This window comes from Podarcis liolepis, assembly GCF_965112155.1.
Source record: "Podarcis liolepis genome assembly, chromosome: 3".
Classification (NCBI taxonomy): Eukaryota; Metazoa; Chordata; class Lepidosauria; order Squamata; family Lacertidae; genus Podarcis; species Podarcis liolepis.
In genome coordinates, this window is record NC_139557.1 from 102691276 (window position 1) to 102709918 (window position 18643).

At 39.5% G+C, this 18643-nt stretch overlaps 1 protein-coding gene across 3 annotated transcripts in view; it reads left to right on the top strand.

Annotated features, from left to right (window-relative positions):
• Positions 1–18643, top strand: part of PLEKHH2 (pleckstrin homology, MyTH4 and FERM domain containing H2) — a 130296-nt gene that overhangs the window by 1286 nt on the left and 110367 nt on the right. For all 3 annotated transcript variants that reach the window (XR_014523526.1, XM_083494099.1, XM_083494100.1), the window contains exons 2-3: positions 5138–5267; positions 18247–18309. Coding sequence is in view for 1 of the 3 variants with exons in the window: in XM_083494099.1 (XP_083350225.1) it covers positions 5145–5267; positions 18247–18309 (186 nt within the window). In the remaining 2 variants the exon portion in view is untranslated. The remainder of the gene's footprint in view (positions 1–5137; positions 5268–18246; positions 18310–18643) is intronic.

Below are 18643 nucleotides of genomic sequence, written 5' to 3' on the forward strand. Positions count from 1 at the left end.
TGTGTGAATTGAATGTGATTGAATATGCATGTGATTGAATATGCAGGGTGGGTCATACCTGGCCCCTCAATATTTTATTCAAGTTGGCATCCCTGGCCAGGGGAAAGGCACTCTGTACGTGCTCGGTGGTCTGTTTATTTAATTGTTTGTCTATCCCAGAACCAAGTCCTGATGGATAAAACAGGTTGTTTCCTGGGCCTGATTTGTGCCCTGTTAAGCATACTGTTTTGCGGGTTTCATAGCTTTGAACCTTGTTTTTTCCACAATCGTCTGATTTCTGATTTTAACTTTCTTATATGTTTTTATGTACAATTGTTGCAAATGGCTCTGATTTTCTCTTTAATGAATAGCAGTATGTAAATATTTTTAGGACTAAATCTCCTGTGCGGGAAGAGAGCAGAGACTAAAGTAGCACAGAAAGCCCTTAACATCACCATCTGCAGTGTACAGAGCCTTCACCCTGAAAACCCACCCCCGAGATTCTTCTGCTCCTCATGCTGGCCAAACTCCCAGAACTCTGAACTGTACTTGAGCTGGGAACATGGTCAATGATCTCTTGCTTTATGATAAGGGGAAAGCTGCAATTGCAGGGAAATTTAAAGGAGCCCAGTGCAAGGAATGATATGGCATACCCTTTTCATTGAGTCTCTATTGGGTAGTATATAAAGTTTATAAAACATCACAGACTGCTTTACCAAAATCCAGATTTTTTTGGGGGGGGGTCTCTCAGGATCACACGATCGACCAGGATCAATCAGGGATGCCCCACGACATCAAGTCTAGTATATGAAAACAAAACAGTGCATTTAAGTGCCTGCAGTAGAAGTAGGTAATCACCACTTGGTTATCTTTCCATTATATATTTCCATGTACCATATATGACAGGGTACTCAAGAGTCAGCAATAAGAAAAGTGTTAGCTAGTGGTATCTTAAGTTTCTGCATGGACAAATCCTTGCCATGAACTTCAGTGCCACAGTGTTACACCACTGAGCAATCATCTACATTTCATATCACTACCTTATGGTTTCAGATAGCTTGCAGGTAGCAAATTAAAACTTCTACTTCCAGTTTTCTGTGTGGAATGCTAGAAATGCAACACTTCATTTTAAAGAGGTGTGTTTTAAAGAGGTGTGTTTTAAATCACATTTTAATATCCCCTCATGTGAAAAGGATGTGTTTCTTGCTAAAGGGGGGGAAATGACCTACTATAATGAAAAGTTCTTCTATTTTCTGTTTGTTTACATTGTGTGTTGGGAGAGTATTTTGGGAAAAACCCTGACCTCACTGAAGTAATTGGATGCTTTTCCTGCAATTTAAATAGGAACAAATTGTCACTCCCTTCTGGCTATAAACTTTCATTTATAGAGTTACTGACAGTTCCATTCCTGTTTCAGGTTGGTGGATCTTCAAGTCTGGATCTGCTTCCTTTGCATTCTGATGCCTTATATGATCAGTTAATGCATGTTTTTGCAAAATATTAGCCCACTGCATAATGCCACATGGTTTAATGTAAAATATGAAAATGAATTCCCATATCAATATCATGACAGCTAAACCATCCCAATATATTCAAGCAGAAATAAAATATTTAATTCTTATATATATATCCTTGCAGTATATATAAAGAACTTAGCTGAAACAGATTTGTCAGAATTGTTGTATCATGCCGTAACTTGTAACCTAATGTTTAAGGAACTTAAACTTAGAATCCTGTACAAGGGAGTAAGCCCTACATAATGTAATAAGACTTACCTCTGAGTAAGCATATATAGGACTGCACTGTTGGTTTATAAAAACTATTTACTTTAAAAAAGAAAAGGAGGGAAAATGTGTGTAGGTTCACAATGCTGAATCAGAACACTTAGCCCAGCCAAAGTGATGAACTCATTTATTTTCCCTTGAGGAATTGAACAAGAGACGGGAAGTCATTGACTCATAAATAAGATCATTCAGTGCAATTGTAAACAGCATATATTGTGCCAGCAAATATTTCCATAATCCTTTGCTTTTTGGAAAATGCAAAGCAAATAATTTGCTGGAATTATAACTAACAAAACCCTCACAATAATAGGGTCAATTTCAAGCTTTATATGAGTGATATCATATTTATATCTCAGTTAAATGCTTGAACACTGAAAAATTCTACCCTGTTTGTCATGTTCATATATTCACTGGGACATCTGCAGAAAGTTTATTCCAGGCATAGGCAAACTCGACCATCTAGATGTTTTGGGACCAAAACTCCCATCATCCCTAGCTAACAGAACCAGTGGTCAGGGATGATGGGAGTTGTAGTCCAAAACATCTGGGGGGGGGGCAAGTTTGCTTATGGCTGCTTTATTTCCACAAACTTCAGTTTCCACCTATGTGGAAGCTCTGAAAAGCCAAAAACATTCTTGATACTATTTGTTGGTAAGTGGTACCGGTTGTTTTTGGTAATTATCCTTGAGATCTTTAGAACTCAATTTTAAAAAGAAAACAATACAAATGAAATTAACACAAACAAAAACTCAGAAGGGAAAGTTAAAAGAGAAAAGAGGAGATGATTCATCCGAATTGTATTGGCAAATGTTGAAATGAAGTACTCTTACAGCAGAAGTGGTGTTAGGAGGGGACCCAAATCCCAGGTCCTTTGTACTGGGCCTCAAACCTCCTGCATCCCCATTTATTAAAAAAATAACAATTAATATTTTACTTTGCTTGCAAGCAGGGGTGCCAACTTGAATAAAATATGGGGGAGAGGGTGTCAGGTAATCAGCCCTGCCCCACAGAATCGATCACATGATGCAGCACACACACCATTTGAATGCCAATGCCCATCAATTTTGTGGGGCCATGCCCCCCTCAAATATTTTATGGGGGGCTGAAAGGACCTCAGCCCCTAGGAGTTGACATCTATGCTTGCAAGATTTCTGGGTGTGCTGTAAAGTGCAATTCAAGTAAGACCCACAACCCCCACCATCTTAATTTGATTGAAGACTTAAACTTTCATCTTTACATATGAATTACTGTACAGTCCTGTTTCAGAAGGTTTTGATGTTTGATGTTTTATTATGTTTTTATATGTGCTGGAAGCCGCCCAGAGTGGATGGGGCAACCCAGCCAGATGAGCGGGATATAAATAATAAAATTATTGTTATTATGACTAGCATATGCAAATATGTGTTAAGGGTCTGTTGTGTTATTTAGTTCCTAGCAGTGCCCCTGGTTACAGCCACGTGAAAGGTGGAAAGTAGAGCTTATGTTCCAAACTTTTGCTAGGCCTGATGCAGTACAATGGTACCTCTACTTACGTTCACCTCCCGTTATGTATCCTTCGGGATATGTGCGCGGCAAACCCGGAAGTATTTTTCCGGGTTTCGCCACGCTCGCATGTGCAGGATGCGCTCTATGCACCGTGCACATGCGCAGAAGCAGCATCTCAGGATACACACAGCTCAGGATTCGACTGGAGCTCCAGAATGGATCCCGTGCGCAACCGGAGGTACCACTGTAATGGAATTTTATTTTTATCTACCTGAACAGAAAAGAGCACTGACTAGTTGTTTTACAGTGCAAAGCATGTTTATGCCCTTAGAAGTAAGACTAGCTAACTAACTTTTTTTTTTACTAAAGGGCCAAAATGCTTTAAACAGATAAATAACTGACAAGTTCTAAATAATCTAGGCGTTAGCCCTATAACAGTTTTTGTTGGAAAATATTGAAAACTGTTGTACATGTAAATAATGTGGTAGATAATTAAACATTCTTTCAGCCAATAGTTGTTTATCTTGATTGTCTTTTTCTCGTTGGTTTCATGATAGAAACAAGTGATATCTGGCAAGCGTGATCCCTCAATACCTTTAAAAGAGCCATAAAGATCTATTTTTCACCTTGGCTTTCAGTGGCTCACCAAGAAAATTGTCGTTCTATATTTACTTGAGTCTGTTAATGCAGTTTGTAAACTGTTTCATGAGATTTTTTATTTTGCTAAAAAGTAGTAAATATCCATTAAATAGGAGTGTGTTTGTAGTGTGGGGGGTTCATTTGCTTTCAGAGGAGACACAGGTACCTCAGCAGAGTGCCTTCCGTCAGCATAGGCTGTTGGCTCAGCTACAACTCTATTTGGATAGTGGTAACTTGTCAAAACTTTTCTATGGCTGTTATGGAGGTTTGTTTTGTGAATTTTGTAATTTCATGCGTTTTTGTGTGAATGTATTGATATTATAATGTATTTATGCTCATGTTTTTAAATATGCTGTAAGTTGCTTGGAGACCTTTGTGTAACTAGTCTAATAAGTAATAATAGAAACATTAATTAGTTAAACTGGATCTTTTAAAGTTGCAGTTTGGATATGAAATGTCCAGAGTAATAAATGGGTGATATTTCCTAATCCATCTCTTGTCAGTGGAGCTTATTGGTTTGCAAAATGATTTTACGGGAAAGATTTGTACCTAGCCCCAACTCAATAAGTTGAGATCAAACACTGGAACGTTACAGTGGTGCCCCGCAAGACGAATGCCTCGCAAGACGGAAAACCAGCTAGACGAAAGGGTTTTCCGTTTTTGAGCTGCTTCGCAAGACGATTTTCCCTATGGGCTTGCTTTGCAAGACGAAAACATCTTGCAAGTGTTCAGATTTTTTTTCGCTCCCCCCCCCTTTTTCTAAACCGCTAAGCCGCTAATAGCCTTTTAGCCGCTAATCCGCTAAGCCTTTAATAGCCGCTAAGCCTTTAATAGCCGCTAAACCGCTAATAGCGCTAATCCGCTAAGCCGCTAATAGGGTTGCTTCGCAAGATGAAAAAACCGCTAGACAAAGAGGCTCGCAGAACGGATTAATTTCGTCTTGCGAGGCACCACTGTATATGTGTATGATCTCTCTTTGGATATTACTGAAGTTGTTAAATTAAAATTGTAGTCCTAAATGCACTGTATTTTTATACAGCCACCCTGAGATCTACAGATGAAGTGGGGTATACAAAATTAATAATAATAATAATACTGGAGAGCAAACATTGAACTTGGTAGAACTTACTACAGAGTAAACATGTTTACTATGCTATGTTTTATGACATTTAGGAACACCTTCTATATGTGTATAAGAATGAAGAAACAATTATATGGAGTATTAAATAGCTTGTTTTCTCCCTTCACAGCATAAATATGGCAGAGCTGCTAGAGTTTGAGGGAACTATAAACTGGAAAGAAAGATGCATAGCTCTAGAATCCCAGCTGATGAAATTTCGCCTCCAAGCAAGCAAAATTAGAGAGTTGTTAGCAGACAAGGTAGGTCTTAAACCGTCTTAATAAAATAAAAGTTATTGTTTTTAAAGAATCTATAATTAAATCATGTTCCAAATAACTTAATAGATGTTTATTGTGTGATCAGGTTATCTGGCTGTGGTAATCATTAGACTTTTATTCAAGTGTCCTCTTATTAATATATTTATTCCTAAAGAAAATATATGTGGTCTTTAAAGAAGAAATACTGTTCTATATAGGAAGCAGGATTATGGTGGTGTACAGTCTCAATCAAACTAAGAAGATTCAGGTGTGAAATTAGAATCCTACATGCATATCAGTTGCTGAATGAGGAACTGGTACACTTTCCAATGACCATTAGCATGTGTATGTATCTGAATGTGAATGCTGTCTTTCCACAATACAGTTCTTTTAAGAATATATTCATTTGAACACACAATCATATTCTGACATGACTCATCATGCTTACATTTTTCGTACAAGTAGAGCTGCATCTGACAGTAGACAGTTGAGCATTTTTTCTTGTCATGGACAATAACAGTTCATTGTAAATGTGTGTGTGTTCTGAAGCTAAAATAAGTTTGCAAACCGTTAGCTATTAAGGATATTTGATTTGTATAGTATTTCCTGTTTCACAGGTTTTTATATAGCCATTTGGACTGCAAGGGTGGTCTGCTGCTTTTCCAGTTGGCAGGGAATATAGGGGAGAACAGTGAGCAATGCAAAATCAGCAAAGTGCTGAAAATGTAATTAATTTCACATAAATAACTGAAATAATATTTGAAATAAGAAAGGCCTCTTTATACCAGGGGTGCAGAGAAAGCTCATGAGTCCCTTCCATTTCTCATACAGACTAAACATGTTGGTTTAAGAAAGCTATCGGGAGAATATTTCCCATCCTTTTTTGCTGGCAGACCACAATACTGTATGATTCAAACAGACAAAGACTTGTGTCTCCAAGGTGTAAAGGATGTGCCTGAATGAATCTACTCCCCTGACCTATCAAGCAAAACAAACAAGATAAGCTGCAGTATCTATGTCTGAAGGCAAAACTTATCACTGAGAGAAATTTAATAGAGGGGTGCCGAACCTGTGGCCCCCTCCCAGCTACAGCCTGCATGGTCAGTGGTTAGGGATGTTGGGAGTTGTAGTCCAGCAATATCTAGAAGGTTACAGGTTGATTTAATGTCTTGTCAGCACAAGCACAGATGAGAAATGGTAAGAATTTCCTCAAAAACCCAACTATTAAACATGAGACAAATGTGGTATCTATACAATGTTGCCTTTTTAAATTATCCTTAAAGAAATTCTCACTCGGCAGGTTCAGTCTTTTGTTTCTTTCTGAAGTCAGCACACATTGGATGATTAACAGCATGACCTTGCAGCATTTATGGGAGAGAATGTGGGAGTAGGAAGCACACAAGGGAATACAGACCTTCAGTAGTGGAAACTGAATCCCCCCCCCCCTTATGCCTAGTCAGGGTGTGCTTTATAAAAAGTTATATGCAAAGAAAGAGAATTTGTTGAAGATCTAAGCAGAAGTTGCTGTTGCTGCAAGTGGGAGAGGTCTTCATAGGAATTCAAAGAATGGTGTAGAAAGTACCTCTACTGTAACATACTTATGCTGTCTGTAGAGCTCAAGTGGAATTTATTTTATTACTGTTGAGTTTTCTGAATCTGCAAAGTATTGCAAAATAAATAAAGGGAAAACACCCTTCTCAGGGAAATGTCAGGAGTGTTTTTCTGTAAGCTGAGTGCAGTTGGCATTTTACAATGGAAAATATATTTCCTTTCCCTTTTCTACAACACATGTTTTTGTCACAGTTCACCTAATACACAAAGTACCAAAGTGACAGTGTTGTCACTTCTTTCCTCTATCAGCAGCTAGGGCATATATGACATTGGTGAAATCTGACCCAGTTCATTCACTATAGACTGTTATCAAGTGCTAAGGGATCAAGGAAAATGAAGGGTTGGGGCATGATGAGGTTAAATACTACTATAGGATTAGGCCAGACTGTAGTCCAGTGGAACAGGCAATGTGCCAAATTCCTTTTTGGAGTTCAACTCCAGAGAGGCCACCCAAGAGAGAACACAGAAAAGAAATGAAGGAGGTGGGTGCAATGTGTGAAACTAAGAACAGGTAACAGAGCATTTTTAAATCTGTCTCTGGAACTTCAGTGTATATGCATTTCACACATAACCCTTAAACACACTCATGAAAGAATGGGAAGCTATTCTACGGGTTGCCAACATGCAGCCTTGGGAATGTGTCTAAGGGTGGATCTAGGAATTTACACCCACTCCACGTTCTCAATTTGAATGTCAAAACACAAGATTAATTAAAGTGGGGTTCGGAAGGGAAGTTCAGTTGTACACTAAACAAATTAGTACAATATGTAAAACATAAGTCCTGATCCTAACCTTGACTGTTTTATTTTCCTAGCATGAAGTTTGCCTAATTCATTGATACTGCACACTGCCATTTTCATTGAACTCTCCATCATGACCCCAATATGTTTCCTGAATAGGAATAGGAATTTTATATATGTCACTGCTAATTCAGTCTTTTTGAGAAATTAGGATTTTTTAAAAAATAAAAATCTGTTTTCATCAGGTTAACTCACTTACATTTGCCCCAGGGGAAAGATCCTTTCTGCCTCTTAGTCTTACAGTTTTCTTGCATACATCCATATCTGCTTAACCACCATTCCCCTTATCCCCTTTTTGGAGTTCAAAGAAGAATGGTAAGGCAGTTTCTATTAAATAACTCAAAGCTAACATTTTATTGCATAAACAGGGTCATGCCATTGTTGCTGACACTTCTGAGTCCATAGTTCTTGGATGTTGAAGTACTGGCCCAAAAGTCCTGTGGAAACTGGACCATTCCATGGGATCAGTTCCCCCTTGTAAGCAATGGATTGAGCAATGAATTGAGCTTCACCAAATGCTGGTTTAAATCTGTTCTTTCAGGTTTACTCTTAAAAGCTTATTTTGGACTTTCCAAAGTAGGATAAAAATACTGTTATACAAAATCAGTACTCAACTTTTGAGATTATCAGCAATATATTTAAATATACCCAAAAAAGAAAAACAGTTAATTAAATTATTTGATGGTGGTTCTTGGGAGAATCTGGGGGAAGGGGTACATTTTGTTTGACATAATAAGTAAAAAAATCTGCAATATCTTCCTGATTCCCCCAGACCAAGAGCTGTGAAGACTCCTCTTTCCATTTCCTACCAATCAGAAAAGAAAAAGTATTTTCATAGCACAATACTACAGAGGAAAGCAGGGAATGTCCTCATAGAACATTTATTTGGTCTCTTTTCCTACTAGGGATGCGGGTGGCGCTGTGGGTTAAACCACAGAGCCTAGGACTTGCCGGTCAGAAGGTCGGCGGTTCGAATCCCCGCGACGGGGTGAGCTCCCGTTGCTCGGTCCCTGCTCCTGCCAACCTAGCAGTTCGAAAGCACATCAAAGTGCAAGTAGATAAATAGGTACCGCTCCGGCGGGAAGGTAAGCGGCGTTTCTGTGCGCTGCTCTGGTTCGCCAGAAGCGGATTAGTCATGCTGGCCACATGACCTGGAAGCTGTACGCCGGCTCCCTCGGCCAATAAAGCGAGATGAGCGCCGCAACCCCAGAGTCGACCATGACTGGACCTAATGGTCAGGGGTCCCTTTACCTTTACCTTTCCTACTAGAGATGAGAATTGGGGACAAAAATTTGCACCTGTTGTCCTTCCCCATGCACACCTCTGCAGTTTAGTACTGCATAGGTATACTGGGAAGATGGTAACTGTAGCAATGTTTTCAATTTTAAGCAGGAAACATCAGCAGAAAGGGTTAAATCTGTTTGAACCCCTCTGCAGCCTGCCCCATGTGTGGTGCTAGTACACGCTAAAATCGTGTGACAACAGACCTGTTCTAAGCAGGAGCAATAGTTTCTGTTTGTATAATCTCAGAACAAGGTGATTTTGTAATCTGGTTGTATCAGCAATGAATTGTGTAGATAGACTTTTTCCTTCTGGGGTTCTTGTATGTGCCAGGATGGTTAAAAGAGAAGACAGCTGGGAATAAGTACATATGTACTCTAAAGCTGTTCTGGGAATGGCCTTTAGAAACAATTATTTCTAGGACTACAGTCAGACATGAAGATAATTTTCACACGTGATATTTAAATCGGCTTTGTTTTAAATCTGCTTATAATGTGAACGTACATTGGTTGGGCAGTGTATTTTCTTTTCTTTTTTTCTGAATTCCATTCTGTATTAACAGTATTTGTTATCTAACTGATGAATTGTTTTAGGTCTTTGCTAGTTTATGAGACAATATTTGTAAGCCATCTCCAGCTCACTGGAAGCAGCATGCATTAGCAACATACAGCTTGTGGACTTGTATATGTCAAAAAAATGCAATGGAAAACATATTTAAATAAATAAACAGAAAAGGCAAGCCCCTGCCTTCAAGAAACCTATGTTCTAAATAATGGACATGAGTACTATTATAAAGAGACTGTCTCAACTTTCCTCCCACCTTTAAAAGAACTCTTCATAATTTCTTTTCCAACTTCTCTTACCTAGCATTTCTATGACCTTTCCCCCCTGGGGACAGCATGGCATTTGGGAAGAGTGTATTTGGTATGAAGTATGACAGAAGTGCCATTTATGCATGTTTAAAAATATATATTTAGCTCCTTTTGTGGTTTTAGTATGTGTTCAATAATAGTTGTTTACTGAAGGATGGTTGTAAAAACAGGAAATGGTGAGGGGGTAATTTGGCATTTCTATCCTTATACCTTATAAAAAAAACACAACCCAGAACTGGTAAAGGAAAAGTGTTTGGTAAGTGGAGAAGAGAGGGAGGGAGGCTGGAAATATTTGTAATATATTATTGCTAGCTATAGGAGAGTCTTATGACTAAATTTGGAGAAAAATGTTTGCTTAATAATTAGCTTGAAGAGTTGAACTTTGGCATGTTTGCCTCTGCTTTTTGGCAATCCATTTTGCATCTTTAATGCACATTGTTCAGAAACTTAAATAACTTGGAGACTTATGTTGTGTTAGCTATTTCAGTATAAAACCTCTGCTTGCACAACAATAGCTGAAGTAGCATCCTGTGCCTGGCAAGTGGAGCAAAGCAGCTGAATAATTCTACCTCATTTGACTATTTAAAGACTTGAGATAGCCTGATAGCTTTTATAACTTGATACAAGAGGCCATGGGGCCTTCATTCACCTTAGATTCCCCGCAAAGTCCCTTGCATGGTTTAGCATGGGCTTCTATACATAGCCATTAATCTGGTTGCCTGTAAAGAGAAATTCCTTTGAGTGACCAGGTTGAGAAGTTTTATAAAAACGGAGTTTTGTAAAATCATAATAAAAAAATCAAAAAATCGTAGAGTTGAAAGGGGCCAACCCACTGCTCGAACCAGCAACCATCTAGTTAACATCCATGGGCACTGACCCATTTGGGAACAATATGAACAAAGAAAGTTGCTAATCAATTTTTTTCCTCCAAACATCAGCAAACACTGAAGAAGCCATCTACATATTAATAAAAAGATGCTAATTAATAAAAATGACTAATGGCCAAAATGATTAATGTCATTATAGTTTATTGCTATATTTGTATAATGCAGTAAATGTTAAATATTTGTTTAATTTAATAATATTGGGGTAAGGAGGAGGCTATTGTGTGATAAGGCTCCTACCTTTATCACTCACTAGAAGCATGACAGGAACAAATAATATCACATTTTCATTAATGCAGATGAAGTGTTTAAAAACTGGTTGTCTCTTCATTTACTGGTATAGACTATATTAAGGAATAATTCAAATACACAGTAGAGTGGGCATATTTGTTGTTTTTGGAACTAGATGGCCTGCAGAATTTTTGTTGATGCAGCTAATGACAGAAGGAGAAATAGCATCTCTTGACTTTCAGGACTGCAGAGTTTTAAGCCCAGCTGTTAGAAAGCACAAATTCTTTTAAAGTAAACTTGATCTGAAAATTATTGTTACAGAATAAACATGGAACCCTGTAGTGACGTGTTTGTAGAATCAATTTTGGAGTGCAATGTTATTTTAAAGGATCTTGGCAAAGAGAAGTAACACTGTATTGTGACATTAACTGGAGTGTCTGGTGTTTTCTGCTGGATCAAAACGGCTGGAATTTGATATATGATGGTAATTAAAATGGCTCATTCTGAGAAATAGAATCATTCCAGTGAATTTTCAGTGCTTTTGCTGGGTTAATTGGCAAAAAATAAAGGAATACATAAATATGTACAGTAGGTACTGGCACAGATCTGAGACTAAGATCCTGACAGAGCAGCTGCATATTGTAGAATGACAGCATTGGCTGTTGGAGGAAATTTGTGCCAATTTCACTCTTAAGCAAAAAGTAAATATTATATTGAACAGCCCCACACAGGACGTCTTCTGGCGATCATGTAATTTAAATACTCTCTTGGAATCTGAGTGGATGAAAAAAGATATCAGTCTTTGGGGAGTAAGGGAATAATGCACAATGGAAAATGGCAGTGCTGTCGGAGAGCACAGTGTAGTATAAAGCAGAAGTTTTCTCAGTAAGAAAGCTTTTATCTTTTCTCTCTCTTTTGGTTTTTCCATTTCACTGGTCTGTGTATCAAAACTGAAGAACTGTAAAACTGCAGATCTTCTAATTGCCTAAGCTTTTGTACTAATTTGTGATAACCCAATCTGTCAGCAAACTTGGTTGACCTTATGAAGACACTGTTTAGGTATGAGTGTGGTCATGCTTGGCAGGAGTAACTGCTAATGCTGGTAAAAACACCTGATGTATCCCAATGTTCACTTTCTCAATGGCAGAGGTACAGTCATACCTTGGAAGTTGAACGGAACCTGTTCCGGAAGTCTGTTCGACTTCCAGATTGTTCGGAAACCAAAGTGTGGCTTCTGATTGGCTGCCGGAAGCTCCTGCAGCCAATCAGAAGCCATGCCAGACATTCAGCTTTCGAAAACCAGAACACTCGCTTCTGTGTTTCGATCGTTCGGGAGCCGATTTGTTCGGGAGCCAAGGTGCTCGAGATCCAAGGTACGACTGTACTTTATACAAACTGGCAAGAAGAAGCTAAGGGTAGAGTACCTAGTAAAGGTCAGGCGCTGTTGGAACTTCCTCTGGAGAACCTGGGAAGAATGCTAAAACCTTGAAGCTTCAGCACAGACCCTGACACCTGTCCTTAATTGAACCTTTCCTGCCAAATTCCTGTGTGCACAATAACTTGTCAAGGAAGCTGTGGAGAAGGGCAAAGGGGGAATGAGGCTTTTCATTCCTTCACTCCCTATCTCAAGGGGACACACTCATGCGGTCAGGCAAAGAGATGGATATAGAGTCTGCTTTGCTTTGCTTTTCGCTTTGATTAATATGAAAGGAATTTGCTTCAGACTTTGTAGGCGCTGTGGTACATCCCAGTGCAGCAGAGGAGATATGTAACTATACCAGCAACTGTCCTGACATTATATGTTGGCCATTGTGTTTGTCTAGCGGCCAGATTAAGGCCCATACATCTTTATTTATCAATTCAGAGCCACATAAGCTGTGAACTGCAGCTCCCTTAGAATCCCAGTGTACATTTGGAGTTTTGTGTCTTCCTGTGAAATCCATGTTTATAAGCTTTCTTGACTGCCTTCCATGAAAATGAACAATAATGATAAATATGTGATTTGTACTCTAGCCGAAGTAATATACAGTGGTACCTTGGTTTTTGAACGTCTCTCTTAATAAACGTTTCAGAACTCGAACACCGTAAGCCTGGAAGTAAATGCTTCGGTTTTCGAGCGCACCTCGGAAGTCGAACTGGAAACGCAGCTTCCATATTGAGTTTTCCGTATTGAGATTTCTGTTTTGAGGCTTCTATTTTGAGTTTTCAGTTTTCAAAACGTTTCAGAACTCGAACGGTCTTCCGGAATGGATTTCGTTTGAAAACCGAGGTACCACTGTATTTGTAGGGACTACCTACAGTTGCCTTATCTCTTAATTCTTCCCAGTCTTCGCATTTCTTAACCAGCTCTTACAATTCAACCCTTAGTAATTTGGCAGGAGCCAATTCTGACAACATTTCCCATTATTTAATGTATATCAAAATAGAAATTTGCCATGTAAATATTGAAAAAGAGAAAGTTGATCTCAAGACCCTAGACTGACCATCGCCTATTAAAGTATTGCAATCTTGCTTACCTAGTTGAGTCACCCAACTGTACTTACTGATATTACCAGGCTTATATATATATCTACCTTTTTTTGTTTAATGAAAACTGTTCTTTATTTGGAGAAAATTGATAGCAAATATTTGAAGATCTGATTGAATGTAAGTCATAAACATAGAATAAAATATGATACAGTTTGTGGGATAAGTAGAAACAAAAATGCTTCTAAATAAAGTCTAAAGACTTTCAGCTGAACTCTGTGACATAGTATAGAGTGTTCTACGGAAGAGACTGCAGGGAAGCTGATCGCCTTTGCTTTTGAACTATTTTTCCTTAAGGCATTAGATATTTATTCACATGTGGCTTTTCTCTGTTCATTGTTGGAACAAAAATAACTCACAGAGAATTGTTTGATTAGTGTCAGATGTAGAGTAGTAATTTCCTGAGTTTAGTTGTATGTTAAAAAATCTGACTCATTTTTGTGTCTTTAACGATGGTTTTTCTAAGTATGATATATATGTAACCATAGTTCCGAGTTTGGGCATTGGATATCAGTCAGCCAAAGGCCTGGTTGAAGAGGAAATTTTTGCCTGGCGCCTAAAGTTGTATGGTGAAGGCACTAGCCAAACCTCCCCACAAATGGGGACTGCAGAAAAGGCCCGTTCTTGTGTTGCCATGCTCCAGACCTCTTGTGGAGGAGGCACACAACGAAGGGCCTCAGAGGATGATCTTAGGATCTGGGTAGGTTCCTATGGAGAGAGGTAGTCCTTGATGTATTGTGGTCCTGAGCTGTTTAAGGCTTTATAGGTCAAAAGGGACACTTTAAATTGGCCTCAGATACTGATTGGCAGCCAGTACAATTGAGCCAGGATCGGTGTAATATGCTCAAACCATCTTTCGCCGGTGAGCAACCTGGCTGCCGAATTCTGCACTAGCTGAAGTTTCCAAACTATCTTCAGAGACAGCCCTATGTATGACGCATTGCAGTAATCGAACCTAGAGGTTACCAGAGCATAGACAACAGTAGTTAGGCTGTGCCTATCCAGACAGGGGCACAATTGGGCCACCAACAGGAACCGGTGAAAGGCACTCCGCACTGTGGAGGCCACCTGAGCGAGGTGGCCTCCACAGTGGCAGCAAAAGATCCAGAAGTAAGTCCAAGCTGTGTACCCACTCCTAAATCTCCCAGCCATCGAGTTTATGGAACCGCCCACTAACAGTGCCTCCATTTTATATGGATTGAGCTTCAGTTTGCATCCAATCGATTACCAAGATAAGACAATAATCTAGCATATCCACTGCCTCACCTGCAGCTGTAAAAAAGAAACAGAGCTGTGTGTCATCAGCATATCATTGACAATGTACTCCAAAACTCCAGATAACCCCACACAAAGGTTTAATGTAGATGTTAAACAGCATAGGGAATAAAATTGAACCCTGAAGAATCCCACATTGAAGGTTCTGCAGGGCTGAAGAACACTCCCCAAGCTACAATCTCTGGAAACCAGAACTACCACAAAGCAGTGCCACCAACTCTTCTCTGACAGCCACTCCAGATGGACACCATGATTGTTGGTATTGAAAGCCACTGAGAGGTTGAGGAGAATTAACAGGGACACATTTCTCTCATCTCTCTCCCAACACAGGTCATCATATAGGGTGACCAAAGCAGTTTCTGTGTCAAAACCGGGCCTAAAACGTGATTGAAATGGCTCTAGAAAATCAGTTTCCTCCAAGAGCACCTGAATCTGGTCTGAGATCACCTGCTCAAGAACCTTGCCCAAGAAAGGGAGATTAGAAACTGGCCGGTAGTTACTTAGATTTTCTGAATCCAGGGAGCATTTTCTTGAGGAGCGATTTTACCACTGCCTCCTTAAAGCAAGCAAGGACCACCCTGTCTTGCAAGGAGGCATTAATCACTTCCATCCCCTCTTTACTAGTTTTTATCAGCCAAGAGTCCAGAGCGCAAGTATTTGCCCTGACTGATACAAGCACCTTGGCCACATCCTTGAGCATTACTAACTGAAACTCATTCAACACAACAAGACTAGACTGTGTTCTGGACACCCATGAGATCCATCTGCTATAACTGTGGAGTTAAGATCTCAGTGGAGGCAAGCAATTTTATCCTCAAAATGTTTTGCAAACAAGTGGCAAAGGGCAGAATTCAAAGTAGACCTAAGGAGATTGCTGCATCAGCAGAAGTGTTTCTGCTTGTCTGGTGAAATTAGCTCCCCCTCTCTCTGTACAGTACTCTAAGAGTTCTCCTGACCCCCCAGGCTGATTTGAGGAGGGTGTGGGGGAAGGAGGCTATTGTGCTATTGGGACTTGTTCTGGCTCCTGCTAGCACAGCTATTAAGTTGAATCCTGCCCAAATGGTAGATCTCCAAACTGAATTAGAGAGGTAAAAATTTACAATAGAGAAGGAAGATTAAAAGGAGTAAGAGTTGCTTTTTAAAGATTGAGAGAGGGTTAAGAAAAAAGTAGATAGTTTAGAAGTAGAGAAACATCAGGACAAGATCATTGCAAGAGACTTGTGTAAGTGAAGAATAGGATGAAGAGGAAAAGTGCACTTAGAAATAAAACAAGAAAGCAAAATGAGAAACTGAAATAAATAAAAATGCACAAATAATCATCAAGGAATAATAGCCAGTAGAAGATTTTTCTGTGGCCACCAACCCAAGAGAAAAGTGAGCTGAGCAAGACATGTGGATTTAAGCCTTAAAGCAGGTAGGGAACCTTTCTTAATGTAAAGGATGTTCCCTCAGGGTAATCTCTCAAGGGCAACATACTGGCATTGGCTGGAGCTGAAGCAGAAAATCAGTGGACCATGCATTTCACTATCTTTGCCACCCCTCTCTTTCTCTCTCTCTCTCTTTTCAGCTTCCATTCTAGGTAGAGAAAGAGACCCTTATCTTCCTCCTCCTCACACCACTCCAGGGGTACTAGAGGAGGGACAGATATTTCTGTACCTATTCCAGCAGCTCATTTGGCTTCTATGCGAGGTGGGGAGAAAGAGGCTTCCGTGTTCCCAGCATGGAAATAGTGAGGAATGAGGCCAAGAAGCAGAAGCCATGAGGCCAGACAGGAATGGACTATGAGCCAGAATCAACCTGTGGACTGGTGGTTCTCCACCCAATTTTAAAATGTTGTTATTACATTGGGTGGCAGTAGTTAAGGACAGTCTGTAATAAAACACCTGAACATCCTTCTTAGAACTTTCAACAATTCCTCTTCCTGGTAGTTTTGTCAGAAAAAAAAATACCCAACTTGAAACATTAGCCAGTTTCTATGCTGACAGCTAAAATATCTGTTTTTGAGCATACAGTTAGAGCACCTTGTGCACTGCATGAATCTGAGAGTGTTTAAGTAAATATCCAAGTTACAAGATCAAAGCTTAGATGCTGCCAGAAAGCTGTCCAATTTATCCATACTGTGAACTCATGCAAAACTACTTAACATACTTTCTTGACACAGTCAACTTTACAAGGAGCTACAATTTGGTATTGGCATTAATTTATTAACTAGCTGAGAACTATTTTCTAAGTGCATGCTCCATTAACAATTCAACTTGGGGCTGATTTCAGTTTTATTCTTTTCTCCATCTTAAGCCCCAGACATGAACTTAGCGGGGTATATTTTTGCTGATCATAGTCACAAACATGCACTGGACTAGATGGCTAAATTTTTTCTGGTTTCTGAACTGGGATTTAGGACCACATGTTTAGGAATGATCAGGTGACCCATGGTAAAAGTGCTGGTGGAAATTCTAGTATGAAGGGAACACCAGATCCTGTGACCCACTTTGGCTCATTAAACTGTGGCAAGCACTTGCAGAATATAATGTCTGAATGCTGTTGGATAAACTGGAATAGCTACTGTCCAAATACTTCCCTTAAAACAGGTTCAAATACAAAAGATCAACACTGAGTTTCATGCATGCAATTTGCTTATCAGCTGATATGCTGGCTTTAATGTCATTAACAGCCCAATCATATTTATGTCTATTAAGAAGTAAGCCTCATTGAATTCATTATGACTCCCATGTAGATATGCATAGAATTACCCTGTTCAGTTTAACATACAACACTTGCTTTTTACTTCAGTTCTTTTTGGAGTTACCTTTAGTCTCATTTATAGTGGGTTATGTGATACAAACTATGAACGAAGAAATACCTCATTCAAATCTTAGCTTAGGTCAAGGCTAAACTACAGGTGATAGTAAAGATGCAATTCAGAAGCACATTGGATTTTTTTTTAAAAGTAGGTGCAGAGCCCTCTGATTTTTATCAATTCCACAGTGCATAGGGATGGGACGTTTTGCCCATCAATCCTGTCGTGACATTGCAATGCTCCCATTAGCCGGGGGTGGGGAGCTTTTACTGACCCTAATCGGAGTTCTTCTCACCCCCAAGGCTAAGAGTCATAGTGCTGTGTGTGGAGGGTGATTTTCTTCAGGATCCCAGCTAGGGAGGGTTAAACCTCCCCTCCCCACATGCTAGGCTTTATGAGAATCACCTTCCCTGGAGTTGCTATTAAATTTTTTAAACCTTGATAACCTTCCAAGTGATAGATTTGATCCTCAGTCATGAACTCTCTGGGTGGTCTAAGGTAGGCTGTTAACAATTAGGTCCACCCACCTTCGACTGCAATATGGAAATATAAGACTGTTGTATGGACCCTCAAGTTAATGTATATGAATCTCTTTGATTCCTTAGAAAAAGTGCTATATATTATGACGAAGAAGAATACTTCCATTGATAGCAACCAAGGGAGCATGCATCTCATTTTTATTACTACTAAAATGTCTCTTTACAGATGCAGCAACTTGAAAAGCAAGTAATTGATGCAGATCGACAAGCAGAAAAAGCTTTTCAGCAGGTATGTTCATAATGCAGAATTATGTACAGTAGCAACAATGTTCTGAATTTAACCTAATGTAACCTAATGTAAATTTATTTTACAGGCAACCCACCCCCCGTTCTGTCCCCTTCTGGGGCTGAAAACGACTCATGCATTGGTGGTGACACATCAATTGGATGAGTGCAAAATGGTCACCACCTGTATTTATATTTTAAAATCATATTTTAACCCATTATTCAGTCAAGTTTTAATGGGCAATCAAAATCCTTGGCTGGCAGCAGCAGGGCTTATTAGATCAGTATAAGTACCTCCACAGGCCCCCCCACTCATGCCTGCCAGGGTGGAAAAATAG